Here is a 14,638-nt window from a genome sequence, read left to right on the forward strand (position 1 = left end):
CATAGAAATATCAATATTCAATATCTTTTTGGTATGAAAATGAATACTAACCAATATTCTAAATATTGAAGGAGGACTTGAGTTTTACATTCATAAAAATTGAGTTACCCGGTTTGATAGCTAAAACGCGTAAAATTTGATGTAATAAACGAGTAAAGGGTACTCATTTGGCGAGGATCCGAGTATTTTGGAGTTGTATATAATTCTACTATATAAGTCTACCAATCAACTTTTCTTTTCATTAATTTTGTATGATTTGATGTGCTATTTACGATCTCCATTTTTTCATATTGTTATGTACATATAGGTTGGCCATGTGTCATTGAACAGAGGATTTTTGTGTTCTGGGATTGAGTTTGAAAGTTAATGCATGAAAAATCAATATCAAACTAAGAGCAACTCTATCAATGGTAGGAGTATGGGGTTTTCAAAAAGTGATGAGTTGCTAATTAAAACAAAAGTGATTGATGGGATAAATTATCAAAATTTATGGGTGGGTGTTAGAACCATATCAATCACTTTTGTTTTAATTAGCAACTAATCACTTTTTGAGAACTCTATACTATGAAATTTATCAGGTGGATATTAGAATTCCATCAATCACTTTTGGTTTAATTAACAACTAATCACTTTTTAAGAGTTCCATGCTCATACCATTGTTAAGGGTGTTCTAATCTATCAGCCATGTGAAATCACTTGAAGTCAAAACGGTAGAATCGACGGAATGATGAGTGGATTAGCTTCAATTTCGTGAGTCATGAGATATTATTACGAATCTACGACCGAGACGGCCCAAGATTTATATAAAGTAACGGGTAATAAATAAGTATATAATAGGATAAGATATAATGATATGTTTGTCCCATTAAATTAACGGGAAGACTAATACGTGGCTTCTACTCTTCCAAGGACCAAATTAAAAACATTCCCCCTCCTTAATTACTTAAATTTAGTCATATCGGAGAAGTTTGTAAAAAAGCTTAATTTCGACTTTACTATGAAACGATAAGCTTTGAGAAAATATGTCATTGTAACACTAATTTGTATACGATATGTACTCATTCGTAGCCGAACAAACAAAGCCACGTGAAACATGTTGAAAACAAGTTTCTAGAACAGAACGTTATAATAAAAAGAAAGAAAAATCAACTATCATTCTTGCTTTCATTATAATTTAAGAAAAATATCACTGTAATTAATATGTATATATATAATCGTACATATGATATATATGAATTGGTGTACTGAAATATGTGAATATTTATGCCATCAGCATTATTCTCAAATAAATAATAAATAACTATAACAATATGAGAGAAATACAAAATCGTTTCTCATTTGAGAAATCGAAAATTGATGCACATGTCATTTAATAAGCAGTAGATGATTTTTTTTTTAAATTGTCATTTTTACGATTGATAAGTTTCTTGGGCTTCCAACTTAAAACTAATTGGCAATTAGTAGATTGGACTAAGTCCCTTATATATTACTCAAGTTCCTTTTATATTTCCGATGTGGGATCTTTTTTCCAATATCCTCCTTCGAAATAATGGTGCATATAACCATTAATCTCGCAGAATCCATCTACCCCCTCCGAAATCATGCTTTTATTTTCTAGCGATCTCGGCGGAACTGAGCCTTCTATGGGCCATCAGCTAATGAGATGATCGGGCCACTATCCGGGCCGGATTAATGGGTCAGGGTATTGGACCGGCTCTGATACCATGATAAGTTTTTTGGGCTTCCAACTTAAAATCAATTGGCAATTAGTGGATTGACCCAAATTCCTTATATATTACTCAAGTTCCTTTTATATTTCCGATGTGAGATTTTTTCTCCAATAACAATGACTACCATTTTTAATTATTAAAATAATGATTTGAGAGATCCATTTAAGTTTTATCTAATGTGGATAGTTCTTACAATGGTCGTAGCCGAACAAACAAATAGTGTAAAACATGTTTAAAACAAGGTTTAGCACAGGAAATTAATAGTACAATGAAAAAACAAGCTTCTTCCTAAAGGATAGGGATGCGAGTTTCAGCAACTGCAAGGGAGTAAACAACCGGCTTTTGTCCTTGCTTAGTCCAAGGAGACTATAAACTTAATTAGGCCAAGAACTTCTTGAATTTCAAAATTAAAAAATAAAGGAAAATTTGGAAAATACCTTAGAAAAAGAATTTATTTTGAAAACTACACTATTTTTTAATTTCTTTGAAAACTAATAAATAGTATATTTTTGAAATTATCATTAATTAATAAATATTGTATTTTTCAAATTATCCCAAACAATAATCTCTTTTTTTATTCTATTTTCGCAATCATTGTTAAGGGACACTGGAGAAGTGGGATGTCTCATATGAGGTGCGAAGCTTCTCACGTTGGTTGTCTCATTCGCAAATATAATCCTTCTTTTGGTTGCCTCGTTGAGACTCATGTACAGCAGATTAATGCGGTCTCTACGATAAATAACATCTTGCCTGGTTGGGTTTCTGAGGAGAACTATGAGTTTTCTGATCTTGGGAAGCTCTGGGTCGTCTGGAAGCCTTCAGTGCAGATGAAAATAATATCTAAGTCCCTCCAAATGATCACCTGTCTTGTCAAACTGCCATTTCAGTCGTGTGAGTTCGGAGTGTCTTTTGTCTACGGTTCAAATTGCAGAAAAGAACGAAGACTATTATGGGGCAAGCTTGAAACCACTTCTTGCTTACCTCAGCTTTGCGGTCTTCCTTGGATTGTTACGGGTGATTTCAACGAGATCATCTCACCCTCAGAACACTCCCGCGCTGATCAATCAACCTCATCAAGGGGTATGCGAGACTTCAGGGAATGCCTTCAAAGGTGCTCTCTTTCTGATCTCCAGTTCAGTGGTACTACTTTTACCTGGTCCAACTCATCAGTCTCCAAGAAGCTTGATCGTGTCCTTTGTAATGAAAAGTGGTTGGAACGGTCTCCTGAATCTATTGTAGTCTTTGGGGAACCAGGAATGTCTGATCACAGTCCTTGTTGTGTTTTCCTTGATCAATTGAAATCCCTACAGAAGCGGTCCTTCAGATTCTTTGCCCACTTGAACCTGCACCCTGATTTTGCAGAGCTTATCAAAACAACTTGGAACTCTTTGTCGTTTCATGGTTCAAAGCAGCTTTGTGTGTCTAAGAAGCTAAAGCACCTGAAGCCTCTTATTCGTTCATTCCATAAAGAAAACTACTCGGATTTGGAGAAACGAGTCCAAGAAGCTTTTGATCACCTCACCCGATGCCAGCACCTGTCTCTAACTCACCCAAGCTCTACGACCTATGAAGCGGAGCGGGAAGCACATTCAAAATGGTTTGAGTTAGCTCGAGCTGAAGACAAATTCCTCAGACAACGCTCTCGGATCCAATGGACAGTGGATGGAGACGCAAACACAACCTTCTATCACCGAGTTATAAGGGTCAGACAGAATCAAAACCACATCCACTTCCTCATTGATGATGATGACACGGTGATTGATACTCTTGATGGAGTTAAGCAGCATGATGTAGCATATTTCAAACGGCTGCTTGGTGGTTCTAACGTGCCAACAACCTCCACGCCAGAGGACATTGCTTCTCTCATGCAAATTAAATGCTCTCAGGATGCTATCACTGCTCTATCGACTCCCTTCACTGACATGGACATCCAAGATGCTTTCATGTCTCTTCCAAGGAATAAATCCCCTGGCCCGGATGGTTACCCTGCTGAGTTCTTCATCGGACATTGGAAAGCTGTTGGCCGAGACATGATAGGTGCAGTCAGAGAATTTTTGAACACAGGGGAGCTTTTACAGCAATGGAATGCGACTCTTATCACTTTGGTCCCTAAGAAGGTCAATGCAAATAAGATTACTGAGTTCAGACCTATCTCTTGCTGCAATACAGTCTACAAAGTGGCCTCAAAGCTCCTTGCCAACAGACTGAAGGTACACTTGTCGGCCCTAATCTCGAGCTCCCAGTCGGCTTTTGTTCCAGGTCGTCTGCTAGTTGAGAATGTTCTTCTAGTCACAGAACTTGTCTCGGGTTACAACTGGAAAAAAATCTCAAAGCGTTGCATGCTAAAGGTTGATCTCCAAAAAGCATTTGATACCCTTGATTGGGACTTCATTCTCCATACCCTGGAAGCACTTGATTTCCCTCCAGTTTTCAGAAACCTTATCAAGAAATGCCTGACAACTACTCAATTCTCAGTGGCTATAAACGGCGAGTCTTGTGGCTACTTCAAAGGAACAAGGGGTCTCCGCCAAGGTGATCCACTCTCTCCTTACCTATTTGTCCTTGCTTTGGAAGTATTCTCTCAGCAACTAAAACAGAAGTACTTAGATGGATCTATTGGGTACCATCCAAACACGGCTGTTCTCCAGGTCATACATCTCTCCTTTGCTGATGATCTAATGATTTTCACTGATGGAACATCCCGCTCTGTACAATGTATCGCTGACACCATGGAGGAATTTGCTTTATGGTCGGGTCTGAGAATGAATAGGGCAAAGACTGAACTTTTCACCGCTGGTCTGAACGATGCAGAGACTCTTGACATCTCTAGGCTTGGATTCAACATGGGTTCAATGCCAATCCGGTATCTTGGGCTGCCATTGATGTATAGGAAGCTGAGGATAACAGATTACAGATCTCTGGTGGAAAAGATCTCTTCAAACTTCAACTGCTGGTCTGCTAAGGCGCTTTCTTTTGCTGGCAGGAGACAGCTCCTATCCTCTGTCATCTATGGATCAATAAACTTTTGGACGTCTGCTTTCATTCTACCTAAAGGATGCATAAAGAAAATTGAAAGTATGTGCTCTAAATTCTTATGGGGTGGAACTGAAACGAAGAAATGCATTGCTAAAGTTTCGTGGCAAACAGTTTGTCTCCCTAAGCGTGAAGGTGGCCTGGGCTTAAGAGACATCAGTCTTTGGAATAAAACTCTGTGCTTAAAGCTGATCTGGAAACTATTCTCTAAAAATGACTCCCTTTGGGCTAGCTGGGTGAAAGAATACCGGATGAAGGGAGAGAACCTCTGGTCCCTTGATGCAGATAAAACCACATCCTCGACTTGGAAAGCGTTACTATCGTTGAGGGGCCTAGCAGCTCAATTCATCAGAGCTAAAATTGGGAATGGTCAGCGGATAAGCTTTTGGTTTGATCACTGGACTCCTTTAGGTCCTCTCATCCATAGATTTGGTGACTTGGGGCCAAGGGAACTATCTACCTCTATCTCCGCTACCGTCTCTGAAACTTGTACTCAATCTGGCTGGCTTCTTCGTGGTGCTCGATCCCCAGCAGCAGAGGAGCTACAGACTCATTTCACAACTATCCCGCTTCCTGCTCTCTCCCCAACAGAGGACTCCTATGCCTGGGAAATTGAAGGAACCGAGCTAAACTCTTTCTCTACTCGTAAGACTTGGAGCGTGGTTCGAAATAGGGAAGAGGAGAAAGATTGGACTCGAAATATCTGGTTCAAGGGTCATGTTCCCCGTCAGGCTTTCACGGCGTGGGTAGCTCACCAAGATCGCCTCCCTACCAGGGCAAGATTGATAAGGTGGGGCTTGAATATATCACCTTCTTGCTGTCTCTGTAACAGGGTGGATGAAACCAGAACACATTTATTCCTGCAATGTGAAATCAGTGAGGAAATTTGGGGCTTGGTTCTGAGAAGACTTGGGTATTCTCATCGCGCATTCCACACTTGGATAGCTTTTGCAGAATGGACAGCACTGAACGACTCTGTCACCAGTAGAACCCTTAAGAGGCTGGTCTCACAAGCTACAATCTCAAGCATCTGGACTGAGAGGAATAAGCGCCTTCATGACTCAGAATCCCGAACTCCAGCAGCTATTTTCAAGGTGATTGATCGCTTCATCAGAGATACCCTCCTAGGAAAAAGGAAGCTCAAACGCTTTCAGCCTCTGATGCAGCTTTGGTTACGATATGAGTAGAACACTTGATCTCTTTATTGTCAACTTAGCCTTGTTTATTTTTTGCCTTGACTAACTTGACCTAGTTTAAACCCCTTTTGTATAGTTACAAACTCTTCTCATATTAATATGAAATTCACATTTTGGCAAAAAAAAAAAAAGAAAAAAAAAGCTTCTCACGTTAATGGAAGCGAATAAAAGGTTGACTTTGGGTCATTTGCTCGCTTCTTAGTTGGTAAATTGTGTTAGAATATCCTGCGTTGAAAAATAGGGACGATTTCAATTCATGTAAAAAACGTTTTTCATATAATTGCCAGTTCATTTTTGGACTCATGATTACTCCCAAGTTAAATTAAGTGAAATATTTTCAACCTCGATCATTTTTGGACTCATGATTTACTCACAATTTGATCTTAGTTTGTTGATCTGCAGCATCTGCTATAGTTTTGTTTTGCAATATTACATAGTATCATCTGAGATAAACGATAAGCATGTACTCAAACGTATGCTTAAAAGTCAACGACATTACACATTTGCATGACGTAGACTAAATATTAATAAAGGCTTTCAGGGTACAATCAATCATGCAATGCATATGACCTATAAATTATATATTGCCTAGTTGAGTTATTGCTTCCATGTGGAAACTTTTGTTCGTGATCAAAGGCTTCAGACCTTATAACTCCTTTTCTATAGTTTTCATATTGTGAATTTTAATATGATTGCATGATAGCAGGGCCGTGCTAGTCCTTCTAGGAGCCTGAGGCAATTTTTCAAAACATGATTTTATATATTTTTTAAATAATAATAGTAATATAATTTCAGTGATAAAATATCAAAGATAAAAAACTAATAGTGAAATAACATTTAGAACAACAAGGATATAACATTTAAAACTTCTAATTTATTTGCTCATTTTTCTTATAAATTATATTAATATTTATTTATGAAAGCATTTTTAATTTTCTTGGATTCAAATATTTTGTATATATATAATAAGAAAACAAAATCAAAATCTAGCATGTTAGTCATCAAAACTCACACCACTAAATATGAAAAACAAATAATTATAAAATGGAAGTAAAATAATATTTTGTGGAACTAAATTTGAAAAATGAAAATAATTTGGATCTTTATAATTTGAATAAGTAAAATAAGTAAATAAATATTTTCTTTTTATAATATCTACAAAAATCTAAACAATAAGTTTGGTTTTGAGCTAAGTAGAAAAAAAAAACACAAATATAAATATCTTTCAACCATTAGGCAAAGAATTGTTTATGAAGATTTGGGATCCCAAATTTTATAAATTATGTGGTTGCCTAAGGCTCGTGCCTCTTTATATTGGAGAAGTCGTTGCATGTGGGAAGGTTGGATCTTAATTTAGTCTGTATATTAGAGAAGTCGATGGTAATACATCTAATAAATATTTAGTTTTAATTTTAATTCCTAAACATTTATAGAAATCAAACAATGTATTCGAATTTAAGATCAGGTTGAAATTCATCCTCCGTACCGGTTAACTTTACATATATTTGTTTACCAAAAAAAACTTTACATTTTTTTTTTGCTTCAATTTATTTAGGAGAAACATAAATACATGAGGTCGTAGGTCAAATTGAACAGATATTAATGTCGTGTTTCAGTAAATTCACGAAGGTTGAGCAGAATAATTATTTATTTATCTTCTAAATAATTGAACGGCCAGTTGGAAGCAGGTATTTGCGACTATAAAGATTGTATTTACATACAATACACCCAAAAAAAGATTGTATTCACACGTTATCTTAGTTCACATTCTATATCCGTGCGAAGCAGAAATAAGTGGCTGCATTTGACACGAAATTAGCAAAGATATACTTTTAAAAAGTGACTCATTCGTCTACAGTAATGAATATATAAAAATAAAACCTTGTTTTTAGCAGGAGAATAAAAAAAATCAAATTGGTAAACGGCTTGCGGCTCCAAGTACGGCCTCGGGTTACTCGCACTGGCTATCAGGGAATTTACATGCGGACTTGCTCTGGCGCCCGAGACCGAAGACCGTTGCCTGGCAACCCACCCTCGGGTGTGCGTCAGCGCTGCTAAAGGGTTCGGTCTTTAGTCTGGACCACTACGGTAGAGTCAGACACTCGGTTATCAAAAAGAAACGAAAAAACAAAAAAAATCAAATTAGCAAAAAGTTTCTTTTTTACCAAACATGTACATATAAATATGAGAAAGGTTTGTAAATGTTACACAATTGTTAGCTAGCTGGGGTTGCCTTTGGCAAAAATAATATTACTATACTACTAGCTACTATTAATAACGTAAACATATAAAGAGGGGAGAGCGAGAGAGAGAAATAGAGCGCACGATAGAAAGAGAGAAAGATAGAAGATGGGGAATGTAGAGGAGTACAAGCCGGTGATAGCCATGTTGGGGCTGCAACTGTGTTATGCAGGAGTGACTCTTACCTCAGAAGCTACTTTGGTTAATGGACTAAGCCCTCGGGTTTTTATCCTATATAGGCAAGCCTTTGCAACCATTTTCATCTTCCCATTTATCCTCTTCTCAAGGTACTTAAAGTCATATATCCCTCTCTGTGAATATATGTATATAAATTTGTGACTAGTTCTTGCTAATTCCTATATATGTGTGTGTTATTGTAGGGGAAGATCGAAGATATCTAATTTGGATCGAAGAAGCTTTTCTTTAATATTCATGGCCTCGCTTATAGGGTAAGTGTATACGTACACATAAGAGATTTGTTTGTGCTTTATTTCTTTAGACCTCTAAGTTGATGAATCTTGGACTATTTTTCCTTGTTGTTGTTGCAGCATTACCCTGTATCAAAATCTGTATTTTGAAGGTATTTACTTAGCTTCATCGTCAATGGGAAGTGCCATGTGTAACATGATCCCTGCATTCACCTTCGTAGTCTCATTTCTCGCCGGGTATATACATAATATTACATTTATGCATCTCTCTTTATATGCAAATATTGGGAAAATTCAGGTGTAACCAATTACTGCTGATCCTCAGATATGAAAAGGTGAATTTCCGGAATATCAGAGGCTTAGCGAAGATATTAGGGACGGTCATATGTGTAGTAGGAGCCGTCTCCATGGCTCTGATTCGTGGACCAAAGATTCTCAACTCGGAATTTTCTTTACCGATAGCGAAATCGTTACTAGGAGATATCAAGGACCAGAACTTATGGCTGCTTGGTTGTTTATTGGTGTTCGTTAGCACTCTTTGCTGGTCTTTTTCGCTCATTGTTCAGGTAAACTTCATTAAACATGAACGATAATTACTTCTTTTTTTTTGGTAACGTTTCTTGCTTTACAAGAAAGTTAAACTTTGTTACAACAATACCCTAGGTTCCAATCTCTGCCTATTACCCAGACCACCTCTCTTTATCAGCGTGGCTGTGTTTATTCAGCACGATACAATGTGCAATCATCACTTTCTTTCTCGAGAAAGACCCAAAGGCGTGGATTCTCCATTCTTACTCCGAGTTAGCGACGTGTCTCTACGCTGTAAGCACATAAATAACTCAGTTGAATTTTTGCTTTTTTTAAGCAGACATAAACCCTAATTTTTAAAATATGATTGTTAGGGAGTTGTGACGTCAGCGCTTTCTACTACGGTCCAAGCTTGGGTAATATCTCAAAGAGGCCCTTTGTTCTCAGCAATGTTTAGTCCTCTCGCTACAGTCATTGTCACAATCTTGGCTTCTATGTTCCTTAAAGAAGAGATGTACACCGGAAGGTAAAATTTAAACTTTCCTTAATATAATATTGCTGCAATTCATAAACATTATATTTATTATATCTGTTTGATTCCTTTTTCTTAGTTTAATCGGAGGATTATTTGTGATCATGGGACTTTACATGGTGCTCTGGGGTAAAGCAAAAGATGTTGATGTCATGATAATTCAAGAACAGATAGACGATAGTAAGAACTCAGAAGTGAAGATTCAAATCGAGGATTCTTCAGACACTGAAAAGTGTAACAAAGATCTGAAGAAACCCCTTCTATCCTAACACAAATCAACAGCAGAAATCCAAACACAACAACAGTTAAACGAATTCAAGATCTCTTGCTTCTTCTGTTTCTTAAATTTTGAAATATATTTTTTGTAATAAACGTAAATGTAGTTATGAATAAATAATCTAAGTCTAGCTTCAATAATAACAAACTTTAGTGTGGTCCATCTCGTCCTACGATAAGCATTGGACTAACTCGTGAGCACTATCCCAAGACCACTTGTAGAAGAGCTGTCATGTTAAGAAGATCATATCTCTTGTACTAAGATCTAAGTTTAATTTAGCCTTGGAAAAAATATAATGAGTAAAATGGTGCCAGCTGATAGAAACGTTAGAAGATGCCATAATAATAATGGTGCCAACTTAGAACATTCTGTGTTGAAAAATAGGGACGCAGTTTATTTTGGGCTCCTGGTTAGTATTAAACTGATTGAAATATTATCAGTCTCGATCCTTTGTGTTATTTAATTTGATCTTGTTTGTTGAGTTGCTATAGTTTTTTGCATATATAATAGACTCTCCATTTAAATTATTTATTGCTATTTAGTTAAAAGTTTTATAAAATAAATTAGTAAGTCTTGTAACTTTTATTCTTTATCTACTTGCCTCTAATTATATTAATTAAAATAATAAATATTATATAATTTGATAGTTAATAAAAATTAGATTAAATATTTAACTGTTTTGGTTTATGGGATTTTTTAAACATCTAATTTGAAACACAGGGAATAGTTTTTATCATTGAGAAATATCTAAACATGTCATCAAATATATGTTTGAAATTCGATGATATTGCATATTGTTAAGAAGCAGACTAAATATAGAGAAGTCGTTGGTAATACACGTAATCATTATATAAGTTTTGAATTTGTATTTCCTAAACATAATCTTATTGCAATTAAACAATGTATTTGACTTTAAGATCAGGTAGAAATTCAAAATCCTCTATACCAAATTATATTAGTAACTTTACACATTTTTGTTTCAAATTAATTAGGAGAAACACAAATTCAGAGCTATATAAGGTAGGGAGGTAATAGGTATAACGGAATTCATATTAATGTCGTTCTTCAGTTAATTCACCAGATTTAACAAGACGAGGTTGGGAAGAATAATACTTCATTTGATCTTCTAAATAATCGAACGGACGGCCAGATATCTGCAACGATAACAATTGTATTTAAATGTAATCTTAGTTCATATTTAGATTCGTAGAAGCAGATATTATTCTTTGACAGTACTAAATAAGTGCCTGCATTTTGCACGACTTTAACAATTGATCAAACAAAAATATAATTCACAAAAAGATAGTGATAACTCATGGACTCCTTCGTCGACGATAATGGATATATAAAATATGTCATCGTTTCTAACAAGAGGATAAAGAATGAAACTGGCAAAAAACATATTAGTTTCTAAAATATACTACTGTTCACAACATAAACATATAACGAAGAGAGAGAGAGAGAGAGAGAGAGAGAGAGAGAGAGAGAGAGAGAGAGAGAGAGAGAGAGAGAGAGAGAGAGAGAGAGAGAGAGAGAGAGAGAGAGAGAGAGAGAGAGAGAGAGAGAGATGGGGAATGTAGAGGAGTACAAGCCGGTAATGGCGATGATATTGTTGCAACTGTGTTACGCAGGAGTGACTCTTTCTGCAAGAGTTACTTTGGTTAATGGAACAAGCCCTCGGGTTTTTATCCTATACAGGCAAGTCTTTGCAACCATTTTCATCTTCCCATTTCTCTACTTCTCAAGGTAATTAAGTCACGTCCCTCTCTCTCTACATATATGGATATTAATTTGTACCTAGCTCTTGATAATTCGTGTGTATGTCTGTGAGAGAAGATCAAAGATATCTTATTTGGATCTAAAGAGCTTTTCTTTAATATTCATGGCCTCGCTTCTAGGGTAAGAGTGTATATGTGTATTAGTATATATAAAAAATTTGTTTGTGCTTTTGTAGTAAGACCTCTAAGTTGATGAATCTTAGACTATTTTTCCTTGTTTTTTGTTGTCAGCATTACAATGAATCAAAATCTGTATTGTGAAGGTATTTACTTAGCTTCATCGTCGACGGGAAGTGCCATGTGTAACATCATTCCTGCACTAACCTTCTTAATCTCATATCTCGCCGGGTACATACATAAATAGCATTTATACACCTCTCTTTATATGAAAAATTGGGAAAACAAGATTCATGTGTAACAAATTATTGCTGATCTTTAGATACGAGACAGTCAATATCCGGAATGTTAGAGGCTTAGCAAAGATATCAGGGACGGTTCTATGTGTAGTAGGAGCAATCTCCATGACTTTGCTTCGTGGACCAAAGATTCTTAACTCGGAATCTACTTTACCGTTAGAAAATTCGTTACTAGGAGATCTTGCGGACCAGAACATGTGGCTCATTGGTTGTTTGTGTGTGTTCGCTAGCACTGTTTGCTATTCTTTATGGCTAACATTTCAGGTAAACTTTATTGAACAGCAAAGAGTGTTAGTCTTTTGGTAACGTTTCTTGCTTCACAAAGAAAGCAATTTTGCTACAACATACCCTAGGTCCCAGTCTCTGCTTATTACCCAGACCACCTCTCTTTATCAGCGTGGATGTGTTTATTCGGCACGATACAATGTGCAGTCGTCACTTTCTTCTTTGATAAAGACCCAAACGCTTGGATTATCCATTCTTACTCAGAGTTAGCGACTTGTCTCTACGCTGTATGCACATATAAGATTTATATTTTCTTTTCTCTTTTTAGCAATTGAATAATCAAAATATGAACATAAAGCCTAATATTGAAATATGATTGTTAGGGAGTTGTATCGTCAGCGCTTGCTTTTACGGTCCAAGCTTGGGTTATATCTAAGAGAGGCCCTTTGTTCTCTGCAATGTTTAACCCTCTCTGTACAGTCATTGTCACAATCTTGGCTTCTCTGATCCTTAAAGAAGAGATGTTCACCGGAAGGTAAAGTAATATTTCCTTAATATAAGAATAATACATACAATCCATAATTAATTAAACATCATTTTTCTATCTTTTCCTTAGCTTAATCGGAGGAATATGTGTGATCATGGGACTTTACATTGTGCTCTGGGGTAAAGCCGAAGATGTCATGATAAATCAAGAACAGAGAGACATTACGAATAACTCAGACGTGAAAATTCAGATCGAAGATTCTTCAAACACAGTAAACTGTAACGGAGATCTGAAGAATCCACTTCTGTCCTAATAGGAACCAACAGAATAAATCCAAATACAGCAACAATTAAACTAATTCAAGATTTATTTCTTCTTCACTTTCTCAAACTCTGATATATGTTTGCTCTAATAAATGTAAACTGATGTATGAATGCATAGTCCAAGACTCCAAGTCTAGCTTCACTAATAACAAACTATCACCGTAGTTTATCAAAGAATTTATATCGTTTTGATCAAATACTTATATATTCATCAATTTTTATTTCTAATCACTCTTAAACTAGGTACTTCTTTGCACCCAATGACCCACAATATATATCCATTGTCCAAGTATAACACGTTTGACTGAACCCAAAAAAAACACAAAGATGTTGAAGAAATTTGCGTCTCGTTCCTGAAATATATATATTTTGGTGGAAAAAATATAGGGTTAATGTGGTGAGTAACCAAAATCTCAATGAAAATGAAAAAAATGACATTGACTTTAACATTATTAACTTACTAACATTTTGTCCATATTTGAGCCGGTTATACCCTCTTCTTTGGCAAGTATCCGGTGAAAAGGAAGATAATGGATGACGTCGTTGATCGTAGTTATGGGCACAAGTAAAGCACAACAAATTATAATCTTATTACGTAACAAAGTCCACGTTCAACACTTATTTACCACATACTAATTCATATAGTATGAAACTTATGTAGTATAAAATAGTATGAAATATATTTTGGTGTTGATAAACATAAAGTATACAAATCAATAAATTAGAATATATTATACAAACAAAAATACAAATGATTTACAATATAATATATAATATAATACAAGTTAATGAAATTTCCAGAATATTCTATTTCATATCACCAAAATAATATAGTACACCAATCCAATCAGAACCGCTACATAATAAACATTATCCTAACTCCACTCTCAACCCTTAAATATTAAACTCTAATAACTAAATACTAAACTCAAATATAAACCATAAATTCAGATATAAACTCTAAACCCAAATAGAATAGAACAAAATAAATATAATAATATATATTAGGGAAAATTGTTTGGTATATTATCTAAAATTTATAGTTGAAAAGATTGACAGCAGCAACCATCTGGTTTCTTCTCAGGACTCAATGGTTTAAATCATGTTTCATATAAGTGCACACCCTGCACATTTGTTCATTCCACCATATTGTTGGTATTTCTTTTCATGTTCAGATACAAATCTATTCCATCTACATATTCACTCATATGGACTGGCTTTAAAAATGAAATAGGAACAACCTTTTCATACAATAAACTCACAAACTTGTGGTTACCTTAGTTTACTAAAACCGATTCCGACACACACAATGATGTATAGAAGCATATTAAAAAAATCTAAGAGAAGCAAACCAACTAGCCTCCGTGAATTTTCCTCCGATACTACACGTCGTCGAAATCAAATCAGAAATTACGCCTTAAACTTGCCGTCACAATCAGTACCA

At 35.6% G+C, this 14,638-nt stretch overlaps 2 protein-coding genes across 2 annotated transcripts; both read left to right on the forward strand.

The window, feature by feature from the left end:
* Positions 1-8,173: 8,173 nt before the first annotated feature.
* LOC106441048 (WAT1-related protein At4g30420-like) lies at positions 8,174-10,091 on the forward strand. Its single transcript, XM_013882826.3, has 7 exons — positions 8,174-8,487; positions 8,581-8,649; positions 8,749-8,865; positions 8,954-9,194; positions 9,292-9,450; positions 9,531-9,682; positions 9,768-10,091. The coding sequence occupies exons 1-7, from the start codon at positions 8,309-8,311 to the stop codon at positions 9,955-9,957; spliced, it is 1,107 nt and encodes a 368-aa protein (XP_013738280.1). The 5' UTR covers positions 8,174-8,308; the 3' UTR covers positions 9,958-10,091.
* A 1,471-nt stretch (positions 10,092-11,562) lies between these two features.
* On the forward strand, positions 11,563-13,184 carry LOC106444730 (WAT1-related protein At4g30420-like). Its single transcript, XM_048777098.1, has 6 exons — positions 11,563-11,711; positions 11,975-12,091; positions 12,183-12,423; positions 12,513-12,671; positions 12,768-12,919; positions 13,001-13,184. Exons 1-6 carry the CDS (start codon positions 11,563-11,565, stop codon positions 13,182-13,184), a joined length of 1,002 nt encoding a protein of 333 aa, XP_048633055.1.
* The last annotated feature ends 1,454 nt before the right edge of the window (positions 13,185-14,638 follow it).

Source organism: Brassica napus, chromosome A3 (assembly GCF_020379485.1).
Source record: "Brassica napus cultivar Da-Ae chromosome A3, Da-Ae, whole genome shotgun sequence".
Classification (NCBI taxonomy): Eukaryota; Viridiplantae; Streptophyta; class Magnoliopsida; order Brassicales; family Brassicaceae; genus Brassica; species Brassica napus.

Coding starts and splice junctions, on each gene's coding strand:
- LOC106441048 (XM_013882826.3), top strand. CDS start 8,309: ATGGGGAATGTAGAGGAGTACAAGCCGGTGATAGCCATGTTGGGGCTG. Junction 8,488..8,580: donor CCATTTATCCTCTTCTCAAG/GTACTTAAAGTC, acceptor GTGTTATTGTAG/GGGAAGATCGAAGATATCTA. Junction 9,451..9,530: donor TAGCGACGTGTCTCTACGCT/GTAAGCACATAA, acceptor TATGATTGTTAG/GGAGTTGTGACGTCAGCGCT.
- LOC106444730 (XM_048777098.1), top strand. CDS start 11,563: ATGGCGATGATATTGTTGCAACTGTGTTACGCAGGAGTGACTCTTTCT. Junction 12,672..12,767: donor TAGCGACTTGTCTCTACGCT/GTATGCACATAT, acceptor TATGATTGTTAG/GGAGTTGTATCGTCAGCGCT. Junction 12,920..13,000: donor GAAGAGATGTTCACCGGAAG/GTAAAGTAATAT, acceptor TCTTTTCCTTAG/CTTAATCGGAGGAATATGTG.